This window comes from Pygocentrus nattereri, chromosome 4 (assembly GCF_015220715.1).
Source record: "Pygocentrus nattereri isolate fPygNat1 chromosome 4, fPygNat1.pri, whole genome shotgun sequence".
NCBI classification, from domain to species: domain Eukaryota; kingdom Metazoa; phylum Chordata; class Actinopteri; order Characiformes; family Serrasalmidae; genus Pygocentrus; species Pygocentrus nattereri.
This window is the reverse complement of record NC_051214.1, coordinates 2752552-2767686: the sequence shown is the minus strand read 5'-3', so window position 1 is coordinate 2767686 and position 15135 is coordinate 2752552. Positions and strand designations below refer to the sequence as shown.

The following is a 15135-nucleotide window of genomic DNA, read 5'->3' as shown; positions in this document are numbered from 1 at the left end:
CCCGCTCAATACTGCTACATCACATCTCTGCTCTCAGGCTTCGTATCAGAACCAAAGGGCCTCCAGTTTGCACTGATTGTGAGTGCTAAAAACGCCTGATATCAAATATGCAAAGTTTATAATTCGAAATAAAGCCCGTCTTGCTGTGTATCAGAGTCTTAGTGCTGATCTCGAATCCAAGAGGACAGAGAATCAATAAAAATCCATGTCTGCCTTATGCCGACTGTTTATTTTTACTAATAATAACAAATAGAATTAATCACCATCAGAATAATTGCACTTTCAGTTCAGAGACGCTCCAGACGGACCTTTTCTGAAGAGATAACTACCACTGCACTCGTTTTTTATGATCTCTATAATTTAGCAGGCGCTGGGTCAAAGTTATCAGAAATGACCCAAATTCATAAAGACATCAAATCACTGTATTTACATGTGAAACCGTGGCACATCTGAGCAGCCCAAGGTCTCCTGAGACTAACAACACATGGCCTGTGTGCACTAGTGGAACAACTCAGAGCCGGGCCGGGGGCGGGGCAAATGACCGGGCCCTTTATACCCTTTGTTATTTAATAAAGCTCATCATAATATCGTTTTACAACGTACACATGCCGCAACAGCGGGGCTTACAAGCCCGGCTACTTGAAATCTTATCCTCTCTCCCATCCGGGCCCCCTCTCTCTAGGCCCGGGCCGGGGGCGTGCCGTCCTCCCAGCCCCCCCCCTGAAGCCCCGCCCCTGCCTGTGTGACTGTTAGAATTGCAATTGACCCCAAAAATTCCACGACATCTTATGTATCTTAGTATTTGGACCTTAACAGAGTTATCATGTCATCCGTCTATCACAGCGCGCAGGAGACGGAATTCAGGGATGAGCATGAGCTCGGGGTGCAGACCGTCATCGGTCACTTGAGTCTATTTACGTCCAAACTGGGCGAACGGTGTGGGAATTACAGCCACTTGCACACAGAGACCCCAGGGGCTCAACAGAGAAACTAAGAGCCAAACGAAATGGTCATTTTTAATATTTGCTGGCAATTCCTTCGCGGTCAGTGGAACACACAGACGTCAGCAGGCGCTGGGCTCCTTCCCTGGCGATGTCTTCAACCCCTGCTTGTTCTTGGGGTTGATTGACCTGACTGACTCGGTTATTGCAGAACATTCCACTAATAAAACAAATAAAATCCTAATCAAAACTGTGGAGCCAGGCTGGCCTGAAGACACTGTGCCTCCAGTCACTAAAGCTGTTGCTGTCCTGGCTGTGAGTTAAAGAGAAGAGCAGCCTGACTGGGCGAGACAGTGTGGGGCCTAATCCTGAACATCTGCTGTCCTTTAATCCGGCTGGATTAAGATCAGTTGGTATTACCTCCTCCTGAATGGTTTTGGTTTGACTCACTCGTGCATTGAGTGCGTCTGACCCTTTTACCCAGCATGCATCTCTAAAGCTGCTCTGCCGCGATGGCTATTGTGAAGAGAAAAAAAAAAAACACTATGCAAATTGACTGTAACTGAAAATGAGTTAAACCTCTTTAACTGGTGCTGCATAAACACCTGCTGGGGAAACGGTCTTAACACTCATGAGCACCACCTGCATCACTTAAGGGGGAATTCCACCAATGTTTCCAAATTTCCGCATCATTACATTATTAATTATTAGGAACCAGACGTCCCCCTCTAAAAGCTCCTCACAGTGGTGGTGATGGGAACCAGACGTCCCTCTAAAAGCTCCTCACAGTGGTGGTGATGGGAACCAGACGTCTCCCTCTAAAAGCTCCTCACAGTGGTGGTGATAGGAACCAGACGTCCCCCCTCTAAAAGCTCCTCACAGTGGTGGTGATAGGAACCAGACGTCCCCCCTCTAAAAGCTCCTCACAGTGGTGGTGATAGGAACCAGACATCCCCCTCTAAAAGCTCCTCACAGTGGTGGTGATAGGAACCAGACGTCCCTCTAAAAGCTCCTACAGAAAGTTCCTACATGAACTGGTTCTGAATTCACTGCCTGATGACTGAGACGCTGTTTTATGAGAGTTTAGAGAACTTCAACTCCATTCATGGTGGAGGGAGACATGCAGGGCGCTGTGCGGCAAAATAGTCCCCAAAGAAACTCATTATTCCAGATTTTCCACTATTTTCCATCATCGACATTCCATATAAGCTCAGAAGGCTCGTGTAGGTTCTCTGGTGGTTCTGGATGGTAAATAAAATGACCATATCTGTGTTGTAGTCATGGCGGACGCCTGGTTCCCATCACCACCACTACAAATTGAAAATTTGCTAAATTGGTGGACTTTCTGCTCGAAGCCGAATGAAAACGGAGACCAAGAGCACAAACTATCGCTTTGATAGCTACGAGAGCTTGGATCTCACTGGGGCAGTCGTGGGCTGGAGGTTAGGGAACCAGACTGGAAGGTGGCCGGTTAGATCCCTTTGGCTGACAGCCCTTGAACAAGGCACCTAACCCCCGGGTGCCGTGGATAGGGCTGCCCACCGCTCGGGCCAAGTGTGGGTGTTTCACTGCGCGGAGGTCTAATTCCACAGTGGGCAAAGTGGTTCTAAGTTCTTCCTCTAAAATTTGCATTGAAGCAGCAGTGAGAACCAGTGATACAGTCCATGCAGATCTCTGTAACTTTAACCACCTCAGACAAACGTGTTACGCGCAGCTTCACTTTCACAGTTCCCCATAATTTGTTTTCTAAAAATAGCCGATTTGTTTTGATCGTATCCGATTAAAAAGCGAGCCAAAACTTTTCCGAAGCACCAGCGCTGTATCGTGCTGAGGCTTGCGTGCCGGCGTGAAAGGCCTTGTTGTTTTATTAATCATATAATGAGATTAAGTCTGCGGCTGCTGGAGGAAGGGGCGTGGCCAGCATCAAGAGGTGTGGGAGAGAGAGAGAGGGAGAGGGAGAGAGAGAGAGGGAGAGAGAGGTCCCAGAACTGTTGAACTGCTTCCTTAGCCAGAAAAGGTCGTCATGGTTACCAAACTGGTTTGCTACCTGCAGCTCAGGTAAGACTACCTGCGGCGCCTGTGTTGTGTGTTCTGCGTATGTTTGGAATATGCCGATTATAGATATGTTTACATTATTATAAATGACTTAAAGCTGCAGTGCTGTACCTTCAGTTTGTCGGAGCAACTTAAAGAGCCTGTATCCTACATTTTTCTTGCGTTCTATTTTTTCCGTTCAGGTCTGCTTGAGACATTTGTGTAGTTCCATGTACCAAAAGAAGTGTCAATTCATGTTTTCATGACCTTCCTTTGTCACTTAGAATTAAGCAGGCTGTCTTTGTTACCGTGCCTTTAAGGCTGACATATGTATATGAGCTCTGTTCTGATTGGCCGCCATGTACTGCGACTCTTTCAAACAGCTAAAACGCTCCTTATCACTTCAGTGTGAGCGGACGTGAGTGCGGCTGAACTGCTGCGGGCTGAGTAAGTGGATATAACACATGAATGTGTCGGTTTATGTGACATCACAAAATAAGTGCATCCAAAACAGGCTGTTTTTGTGGTTTTGTTTCCATATATAAACCCTACGGACATTCTGAAGCTTTGACAACGTTTACATACTGCATCAAACTCTAATTTAAAAGAAGTGGGGAAAAATGTGGTTTTCTGTGATATGGGCCCTTTAATGGGTGCAAACAAGACAAACAATGAGACGTTTAGAGCATTTAAAGGGCCCATATAGTACATAGTACAAGTCCGCTTATGACATTTGTGTAGATTTATGTACAAAACAAGTCATAATTAATTTCTACATTAACATTTGCAATTAGACAATTTTATACTGTGCCTTTAAGACTGATATATGTAAATGAGCTCCTTTCTGATTGGCGGCCCTATATCGCACCTCTTTCAAAAAGCCGAAACACTCCTTATATTCTTGTGTAACCGTATAATGTTGGCATGCTGTGTCAATCTCAGGAAAGTGAGGAAAATGAGTTTTTCCACAGTATGAGCCCTTTAATGCACCCGCTCTCATGTCTTAAGCTCATGCATGCTGTCCTTTACGTTGAGCTGGGTAAAGCAGTTTACAACCAAACTGAAGTAAATGGATCATTACTACAATTAAATAATGACTTAAACAGACACGAAATCCAGTTTCCCTCTAGAACTGCAGTGGAACATCCAGCATCTGCCAGCATAGGAAGCAGGGCAGCCAATCAGGACAGAGCTCATTTACATATATCGATCTTAAAAGGCACAAACAGCCTGTTAAATTGTGAAATTAATCAGCTATAAATAAAACCATCCGCTCAGAGAAAAACGCAGGATATGGGCCCTTTAATGACGTCCATCAACAGACCAGAGCTCATTTACATGCAGCCAAAAGTTTGGGCACCCACCCCAGGTCAAATGGCATGCTGTTGTAGATGTTCTGGGTGTGAATAAGTGAACGCACCCTCTGCAGAGACACACTACTACACTACAGAGTTAGTTTATTAATTACCATACTGGTTAATTACCATACTGATTAATTACCATACTGATTAATTACCATACTGATTAATTACCATACTGATTCATTAACATACTGAGTGAAAAAGATAGACGATGGCATATTTTAGATTTTATGTTCTTTCCAGCTTGTTAACCCGAGAGGACAGTGGGCCACTGTCGGCCCCCTAATGGCAAAGCTGGTGGTCCACAGTTCGTTTTGCTCACCGGCCCACCGGTGGATAAGCAGAGTGTTAAAGTCCACGTGTCGTTTTTCCTCACAGTCCAGTTTACAGATTTTCCCTTCCTTCTTTTCTTCAGTTAGACTTTATAAATCAGACATAAAGTCATTTTATATCAGGCCAAGTCGTCTTATTTTTCTTTTCTAGTTTATTTTCTAAAATAAAAGTCTCTGTGCATTTAAAACCTACGGAGCCCCGCTGGCGACACCCTGTATAAATAAAAATAATGCGTGGCCACGACTTAGTAACACATGGGAACGAGAACCTAATGCGTGGCCACGACTTAGTGAGTCGTGGGAATGAGATGATTAAGTCATGGCCATGACTTAGTAAGGCGTGGGAACGAGATCACGGCTTACTAAGTCGTGCACGCATTAGGATCTCGTTCTGACGCTCTACTAAGGCGTGGCCACGACTTAATTATCTCCTTCCCACGCCTTACTAAGTCGTGGCCACGCATTATTTTTATTTATACAGGGTGTCGCCGGCGGGGCTCCGTGAAAACCTGCGTGGGGAAATGAAAAACTAGTTAGGGCTTGTATGGAGGGCAGTAATCTGGGAGGTCTGAAGGTGGACCAGCAGGGCGAACAGTCAGCGGGTTGCCGACCTCATCGAGCCAGCGGACGGATAAACACTGGATATCCGGGAAAACAGAAATCGAGCGTTACAATTAGAGCAGGTGTGTCATATTAAACACCTTCCGCCCGATGACAGCTGGGATAGGGACCAGCACCCCCCGTGACCCTGAGGAACAAGCGGCTTAGGAAGTGTGTGTGTGTGTGTGTGTGTGTGTGTGTGTGTGTGTGTTTCCACTTCAAAAAAAAAAATCTATAACTTTACCAGTTCTGTTAAAATACACACACTCACCGGCCACTTTATTAGGTACACCTTGCTAGTAAAAGGCTGGACCCCCTTTCACCTTCAGAACTGTCTTAATTCTTCATGTCAGACTTTCAACAAGGTGTTGGAAACGTTCCTCAGAGATTCTGGTTGGTTATTTGAGCTCCTGCTGTCTTTCTATCATCTGGAACCAGCCTGCCCATTCTCCTCTGACCTCTCACATCAACAAGGCGTTTTCGTCCACACAACTGACCGCTCACTGGATATTTCCTCTTTTTCGGACCGTTCTCTGTAAACCCTAGAGATGGTTGTGTGTGAAAATCCCAGCAGATCAGCAGTTTCTGAAATACTCAGACCAGCCCGTCTGGCACCAACAACCACGCCACGTTCAAAGCCCCTTAAATCCCCTTTCTTCCCCGTTCTGATGCTCGGTCTGCTCTTCAGCAGGTTGTCTTGACCACCTCTACACGCCTAAATGCACTGAGCTGCTGTTGTGTGATTGGCTGATTACATATTTGTGTTAACAAGCAACTGCACCTAATAAAGTGGCCGGTGAGGGTATAAAATCATTATTAATTAATATTCTATACATTTTATTTATTCAAATATTAACACTTTTCTCAGCAAATAAACACAAACTACCCAAATAAATAGATTTTGAATATATATATATATATATATAATAGAAAAAGTGTCTTAAAGTGTCAGAAGCCACATGAGTGAGTCTATTAGACTGAGGTGTGACGAGTCCGGCCTGCAGTTCCCGCTGCGCTGACCGCTGTACATGTGCTGTAAGCTGCTTTAGCCTCACAGCTTCAGTGCAAAACTAAGACGAGCAGAACTTCAGGCCCATCTTTGCTGATTGACCACCTCTGGTGCAAAGGATGGACGTCATGCGCGTTTTCGGTCTGAACCGCTCCTCACACTAAAATAGCCGCTGGAACCTGAAACCCGCCGACAAACAAACCCGTGAGCCCTCAGATCAGACTCCATAAGCTCTTGGCAGGGCGTGTTTCCCCAGCGCTGAGGAGAAACTCTGAGGAGAACGCCAGGCAACGACACCTTGCCTAAGAGGAGATAACGTTTCAGCCTATTCTTCCAGCGTCTGGTGTGAGTTACACCCTGCTAGCTCTGACTCATGAGCTGTTGTTGCTTTGCCTCAGGCACATCTTCACAAAGAGGTCAGCATCTCACCTCGGAGGAACAGAGGCAGTAGCGTTAATAGGACTCTGGCTGTGGGAACTTCAGGACGGCTGGCGTTGACGTGATGTTTAGGACGTTCGTATGGATGCAAACCCCGGCCACGATGGTCAGCGCCGTACACAGGTGCTATTTTACAACTGGACAGGGGTGAGTTGCCCTGCCTCACGTCTTGAAGCTTTTCGTGAGATGGGAAGGCTGAGGAAGAGTCCGTCTCTCATAGTTTGTTTGATATGATCTAAAGCACTCCTGTGCCTTCAGGTTGCTTGATTTTAGGTCACCTAAAAGGGTGATTTTTCTAAATTCCTGGTCTGGTGTGAGAGAAACCTATCGAGTCCGAACTGTTTACAGTCGTCATACGGGAATATTACGAGTCCTTTACCTGGAACCGTGTTTTATCATTGTTTTTAGAAAGATTTCGGGCCTAAAAAGTCATTTTCACAGTCCATTCATGGTGGTGGGTACATGCAGGGCGTCGTGAGGCAAAGTAGACTTGTTATTTCAGCTTTTCCACTATTTTCCCATCAACAACATTCCTTATAAAAGCTCAAAAGTTCTGCATAATTAATGGTTGAGATGTAAACAGAGCCGTCAGAGCTGCTCACAGTGGTGGTGATGGGAACCAGACGTCCCTCTAAAAGCTCCTCACAGAAAGTTCCTACATGAAGTGGTTCTGAATTCACTGCCTGGTGACTGAGACGCTGTTTTGTGGTAAAGCTTCGCCTTAAAATGTATTTTAATCCAGTTATTTTAGGTGGAGGGATACATGCCGGGTACTATGAGGCAAAATAGTCCCCAAATAAAACGTATTTTTTCCGATTTATGTTTATTTTCCCATCATCAAAGTTCTAAATAAAGCTCGGAAGACTCGTGTAGGTTCTCTGGTGGTTCTGGATGATAAATGGTAGGGGGGGGGGCAGTCGTGGGCTGGAGGTTAGGGAATCAGCCTTCTAACCGGAAGGCTGCTGGATCGATCCCCAGTGCCGACAGTCCAGGTGTCCTTGATCAAGACACCTAACCACCAACTGCTCCCCGGGTGCTGTGGATAGGGCTGCCCACCGCTCTGGGGAAGTGAGCTCATTGCCCCCTAGTGTGAGTATTCACTAGTAAGTATGTCGTGTTTCACTTCACGGATGTGGAATTTCCCCATTTGTGGGATTAAAAGAAGCATCGCTTAAATAAAGTGTCTATATCTGTGTTGTAGTCATGGTGACGTCTGGTTCCCATCACCACCACTGTGAGCCATTTCACACCAATCTCTCTGTTTACACCTCAAATGCTGAATTATGTAGGAATTTTGAAAAAAGTTGGTGGAATTCCTCTGGGAGCGGTTTGGCAGATCAAACACCCTGTGGTTTCTGACGCTGTTGGACGAGCAGATGCGCAGAACTCGGCCGCGGCTGCTGTTTCCAGCCTTACGCTGAAGTACTTTAGTCCATGTTTACAGACGACAGAGTCAGAAAGCGTAGAATCCGGCCCGGTACAGAGGCGGAACGCCTTGAGGCGAGTGTGATGATGCTGTATGCATGCGGTTAGCACCATGCTAACTGGCAATGCTAAAAAGCCATTGCTTGTTAGCTGCGCTAGCCTCAAAGGTTAAAGCTAAGTGGGCAGACTGACTGACTACATTTGCAGTGAGGGTCATCACCGTATCGTCCTAAGAGGGTCTCTGATCCATTATCCATGACCTTTGGCCTCTTGTCTGGTCCAGATTATCCTTTGTAAACATTAGGCGTTCTTTGGAGAGAACCCATTTCATAGAAGATCCACCTTTGGTTCTTCTACGAGACATATGGGTGTAAAGAACCGCTTTCAAGCTTATTGAGAGACCCTTATTAGTCCCACAAACGGGGAAATTTGACCTCCTCGTTTAACCCATCAGTGCAGTGAAACACCACATACACACTAGTGAGCGCACAAACATTAAAGGGCAGTGAGCACACTTGCCCGGAGCGGTGGGCACCAGGGGACCAGCTGGGGGTTGGGCGTCTCGCTCAAGGAGCGCCTCAGTCGGCTCTGGGGCTCGAACCGGCGACCTTCCCATCACAGGGCCCGTTCCCTCACCTCCAGCCCAGGACTGCCCCAGGAACTCCGACTTATGATGTCACAAGGACCAACGCGTTTACATACGTCCGCATGTTCGGCCTACAACAGTTAAGCCCCGCCCACTCACACTGAAGCTATAAGGAAAGTTCCAGCCAGGAGTGAGCGACGCGGCCAATCAGAGCAGGGCTCGTTTGCATACAGTTGCAAAAGTTTGGGCACCCCCGGTCAAATTCCCCGCTGTTGTTGACGTCCTGGGCGTGAATAAGTGAACGCGTCCTCTGCAGAGACGCACTGCTGCGCATTTCAGTGCAGAACGACTGTTTATTTGTTTTAAATGAGCGAAAATAAATGGATAAATAAATAAATAAATAAATAAATAAAACAGAATGTGGCCTGTGCAAAAGTAATGGCACATTTTATGTGTCATGTTTCTTCAATACGATGAAAGAGAAATTGTGCATTAAAATCAGCACAGAAATGTCACACTTAAGCGTGTTCCTGCTTATTTTTACTTTGAATATTAATAACATGTACATTTACAGTGCCTGCTCAAGTAGTGCCTGGATACCAGTCTTAAAGGCACAGTAACAAAAAGCCCGTTTATGTCTAAAGGAAAGCTAAAGGTTAGAAAACGATCACGGAAATAAATCTAACGCTGTGGATTTTGCCACGTGCAGTCCAGCCTGACACGATATTGGCCCTTTGCTTCCCGAGCTTTGCCCCGACGGTGGCAGATCACACGGGAAGACAAAGGAAGGCTTTTCACTGGAGACACTGACAGCGTGCGCTGTGAACACCAGGGGGCAGAGTTGTACGGCAGTCATTTCTAATGGCTCCTGCTGCTCACATTGCGCTATACATACCGTCCATCTGGCGTGAGAGAGGGAGCAAAACACACACCAGACGCTTCGTCAACACATTGTGTTAGATAGTAATGCAGGTTGGAGGCTTGATGCTGGACGTTGGGTGGTACAGGAGACAGGAGACTCGCTTACCTCATTTCCCAGTTAAAAGTGACCGGTTGTCTATTTTTCATCTGTAACAGAAGCCTCGACAGCTAAATCTACCCTCAGCTGTGTGAGTGTTGATGCTGATGTTGAGGCCTGGACTCTGGGCTGGTCAGTCCATTGTCCGGCAAAGAAGAAAAGGAAAGAGGAAAGACTAAAACTGAATAAGAAGGAGGAGAAAGAAAAGCGAGGAAATAATGCGATGAAAGAAGGAGGTGAATGTGGGACGTTTGGTTCCTATCACCACCACTGTGAACAATTCAAGGTGCTCATTTCACCCAAAACGGCTGTGTTTACGTCTCAGGTAGTCGTGGGCTGGAAGTTAGGGAACCAGCCTTGTGGCCAGAAGGTCGCCGGTTCGATCCCCAGAGCTGACGGTACAATTGAGGTGTCCTTGAGCAAGACACCTAACCCCCAACTGCTCCCTGAGTGCTGTGGATAGGGCTGGGCAAGTGTGCTCACTGCCCCCTAGTGTGTGTGCTCACTAGTGTGTATGTGGTGTCTCACTGCACTGATGGGTTAAACGCAGAGGTGAGATTTCCCTGTTGTGGGACTAATAAGGTCACTTGACCATTTAGTTATGTAGGATTTTTGAAAAACGGGTGGATTTCCCCTTTTAATGGGTGTTGTGAGTGGAGTCTGTACACCTTTAACGCTCTGTTTGAAGCCGGGCTGTAACTGTTCTGTGGGTTCTTGCTAATGGACCAGCAGAGTCACACTAAGCTTAGTCTCAGGCGCTCAGCTGTGTGTGTGTGTGTGTGTGTGTGTGTGTGTGTGTGTGTGTGTGTGTGTGTGTGTGTGTGTTATCGTGAGGTCATTCAAAGCTCCAGGATCTGAAATGCAGGTTAGTCTTGCTCTTATGAGCTCATAACATACACACACAGGGCCTGCGCTGTGGGTGACCGTCAGCGTCCAGCGAATGGCCCATTGATTTTGCCCGGATCAGAAATAGATATAGGTACATTATCATCACTATAATATCAATATCAGTCCTCGTCTCTTTCTCTATACCATCTCATTCATCTTCAGCACACACTGCACTGCCTGAACACACACACTCAGCCTGAGCTCAGGGGAGATCCGCAAGGTGGCGCTGTGTTCTCATTCACACAAAGAGACCCGGGTCCATCTTCCATAGGCGGAGAAGCCGGGTGGGGTGGAGTCACGCATGCGCAGCGAGGCCGGTGTGAGTGTGACTTCGATTCATTTTTGCCGAACCGATTCCCTCGAACTGAACGCAACGTTCGATTCAGCGATTCAGCGATTCATTGACTCATAAGTCAAGTTCGACTCCCATCTCTGCCGTAGAGCGACTCGATGAATCAGTGAGTCAGTGAATCGTAACTTCTGCCCGTTATTGCAGTCAGACTCTGAACGAACGGTGTGAATCTGAATCAGAATCAGAATCGGAATCACTTTAATTCGCCAAGTGTGTTTCACATACAAGGGGTTTGTGTTTGTGAGTCACGCACGCATGACACCACACTGAGCAGAGCCGACAGCACAGAGACTGTAATTAACTATGAGGGTCACTTAACCACTTGATTATAGAGGATTTTTGAAAAATGGGCGGAGTTCCCCTTTTAATGGCTGTTTTGGGTGGAAAGTTTAAACAGAATAAAGACTAATACGGAGACCCGCTGGTCACCCCCATGTAAATAAAAATAATGCGCCGTATTAACGTGTGGGAATGAGATCCTAAGGTGTGGCCACAACTTAGTAAGGCATGGAAATGAGATAAATAAGTCATGGCCTCGACTTAGCAGGGTGTGGGAGCAAGATGATGTCTTATTAAGCTGTGTTCAAAGCTTAATTATATCATTCCCACACCTTACTAAGTCATGGCCACACATTGGGGTCTTGTTCCCACACCTTACCAAGCCATGGTCACAACTTAATTATCTCATTCCCACGCTTTTCTAAGTCTTTTTTTTCCAGATGAACAATCAAGTAAGCATGAGATTCTCTACTAACTGCGACTGCTCGAATCAAATCTGCGGGGTGGAGATAAAGACTGAGAGCCGGAATAAGATTTAACCCTTAATGCCCAAACTGTGAAAAATCAGTGGAATTGCCCCTCAAGGCTCGAGACGCGGGGGCCTCGCAGACGCGCCCCTAAAGAGCTCGATTCAGCAGGGACGTGTGAATCGGTTCAACTGATTCAGAGCGAAGAATCGGCTCAACGGAGCGACTCGTTGAGGAGGCGGCGCTGAGTGAGAGAGCGAGTAAGTCGGGGTCAGTGAGAGTCTGTTGTCCACTCGGTGAGCTCCAGTAATGCTGCCCGCACTATGAGCCGCCAGCAGGCCGTGCAGGGCGTCGTGTTGACCGGCTACACGAGCAGCAGCGACGCCTTCCCTCAGCCTCCAGCCTCCGCGCCGCAGCATGGAGCTCCAGCGCCCAGGTGAGAGACATTCAGGCCGGGAATGAGCGCGTTCTGTGGGGAGAGAAGGCTGAGAGTGACCGGGGTCGCTAGCGCCACCGTGCGGGAGTCAAATAGTGGCTGTCTGGTTAGAAAGTGGTGCTGGTCAAATGGAGCCAAAGTGATGAGAGGCAGAGCTCAGCTCTGGAGGCGCTTTAAAGGGGAATTCCACCAGTTTTTCTAAATTTCTGCCTGATTAAGTGGTTAAGATATAGACCAAGTCGTTCAGAGCGGTTTGGTGTGAAATTCTCTGTTATCGAGAAACTTGGAGTCAGAGCTGCTCACAGTGGTGGTGATAGGAACCAGACGTCCCTCTAAAAGCTCCTCACAGTGGTGGTGATGGGAACCAGACGTCCCTCTAAAAGCTCCTCACAGTGGTGGTGATGGGAACCAGACGTCCCTCTAAAAGCTCCTACAGAAAGTTCCTACATGAACTGGTTCTGAATTCACTGCCTGATGACTGAGACGCTGTTTTATGAGAGTTTAGAGAACTTCAGCTCCATTCATGGTGGAGGGAGACATGCAGGGCGCTGTGCGGCAAAATAGTCCCCAAAGAAAACTCATTATTCCAGATTTTCCACTGTTTTCCATCATCGACATTCCATATAAGCTCAGAAGACTCGTGTAGGTTCTCTGGTGGTTCTGGATGGTAAATAAAGTGTATATATCTGTGTTGTAGTCATGGCGACGCCTGGTTCCCATCAGCACCACTGTAAAGACGTCTCACACCAAGCCGCTCTGAACCTCTCTGATTACACCTCACACACTGAGTTAGGGAGAAATTTCAAAAAGTTGGTGAAGTTCTCCTTTAAAGGGAGCAGCTTCTTCAGCAGCCTGAAGGTTAGAGTCATTCACAGTAAAACTGGATACTCTTAAGCTTAATAACTGAATTATAAACGTGCGCGTGGTAGGGTTAAAGCTGTGGCTGAGTTTAGGGGCTGTTAAAACTCTTCGTGGTCAGTAGGAGTGGACGCTGCTGTCAGTTTGTTGATGCCGATTTCGAGAAAGGAAGCAAAGACAACTTCGTTTGTCCCAGTTTTTAAATGCAGGTTTCGCTTCCTTGCTTTAACGCCTTATTACCAAAACACGCTGCAGACACTGCCTTCATGTGGATACGAGTCAAGTCACTGCAGCGTCATTAAAGGGCCCATATCATGGAAAACTGAATTTCCCTCCCTTTTTAACGGTCAATGTGGTATATAAACACCGTCAAAGGTTCAAAACGTACCAGTCACTCCCTATTCCATACAGTCTATATGAGAAAACAAAGAAGAAGAAAAAATTTTTTTTTGTGATGTCACAAAGACCAACATCTTTACATATCGCTGTTGTCTGAACAAAACCTCGCATCTCCAACAAAATGGTAATTTTACAGGAGAAGGGAAAAACCCACCGTACTTCTAATGTAAGTCAATGGAACCAGGCGTCTTTCCAAGTCATTTTGGGCCGTTTCGTTTGGTCCATTTGTTATGAAATTTACACACCATGTAAAAAACAACAGGCATTTTCAAATACGTCAAAAACTGAAAAACGACAAAAATGGAGATGCAAGGTTTTGTTCCGACAGCAACGATATGTCAGCCTCTCCAGCCTACGGCTCCGCCCGCTTGGATTGGTTATAACGGGTGTTTCAGTGTGAGGCAACCAATCAGAGCACAGCCCATTAACATGCGTCGGTTTCAAGGGTACAGTAGAAGAAGCATCCGTTTAATTCTGAGTCATAAAGACAAAAAAAATAATAAATTAATTAAATTCTGTCTGTTTTTGGTATATAAAGCCACACAAGTCTAAAAACTAGATTGCGGGGAAAAAGTCAAATATAAGAAATGTATAGGGTATGGGCCCTTTAATGTAACTGTACAGTGTATTGAGGATAGCGTATCATATCGTCGTATCGTGGCTGCGATAAACCTAAATAGGTTCCAGACGTCTCCTGGACACATCCGGACGTTCCCTCGACAACAACTGGAATTAACGTGTAAGCTTGTTAACAGTGGTACTGATGAGATAAACCAGGTGTTGGATGATAATAATAATAATAATAATAATAATAATACTGGTCTTCCTCAAGATGTTTGAAAACAGTTAAATAAATTCCTTTGACACACAGAAAATCACTAATTATTGTATTAATGTTGTTTGTGTTTATTAATAATATTAGAGGTATCTGAGCAAATAAACTGTCCAGATAAACAGCTTTTTAATGCTAATGTGCCTCTATACACACACACACACACACACACACAGCAGTGCTGCTGCAGTGTTTAAACACTGTGTCCACTCACTGTCCACTCTATTAGACACTCCTACCTTGTCGGTCCACCTTGTAGATGTAAAGTCAGAGACGACAGCTCATCTGCTGCTGCACAGTTTGAGCTGGTCGTCCTCTAGTCCTTCATCAGTGGACACAGGATGCTGTAAGTATCAGAGAAACAGATGGACTACAGTCTGTAACTGTAGAACTACAGAGTGCAGCTATACGGTCAGTGGAGCTGATAAAGTGGACAGTGAGTGTAGAAACAAGATTGCTGTGTGTGTATATAAATATATATGTGTGTGTGTGTGTGTCTTGCTACTATCATAACAAAACCTCCTATATCAATGATCATTTTTCAGTTTTTGGCATTATTTGAAAAGATCTGTTGTCCTTTACTTTGTGGATACATTTAAAGACGGAAAGACGTCTGGTTCCATTGACTTCCATTAAAAGTAACTCCTGTGGAGTTACCATGTTGGAGATACAAGGCTTTGTTCTGACAGCAGCAATATATATGTGTGTGTGTGTGTGTGTGTGTGTGTGTGTGTGTGTGTGTGTGTGTGTGTGTGTGTACGCTGCTATTGGTGGAAAGAACAGAGCACAATAGGGGTTATTATTCTGGGTCTCATTGAGCAGACGGAGTGGTAGTGCAGACGCCCAGAGGGTTTTGAAATCAGATGCTGTTGTTGTTGTT

The 15135-nt window shown here is 46.0% G+C and overlaps 1 protein-coding gene across 4 annotated transcripts in view; it reads left to right on the top strand.

Moving 5' to 3' along the window:
• The first annotated feature begins 2920 nt into the window (after positions 1-2920).
• The window catches only part of arhgap18 (Rho GTPase activating protein 18), a 63071-nt gene continuing 50856 nt past the window's right edge, over positions 2921-15135 (top strand). The window contains exon 1 of one of the 4 annotated variants that reach the window (XM_017687932.1): positions 2921-2999. In XM_017687932.1, the coding sequence (XP_017543421.1) occupies positions 2965-2999 (35 nt within the window). In that variant the 5' untranslated portion in view covers positions 2921-2964. Of the gene's footprint in view, positions 3000-11975; positions 12167-15135 lie in introns of those variants that run through there. The other 3 variants (XM_017687927.2, XM_017687926.2, XM_017687928.2) reach the window with 3 other exon arrangements.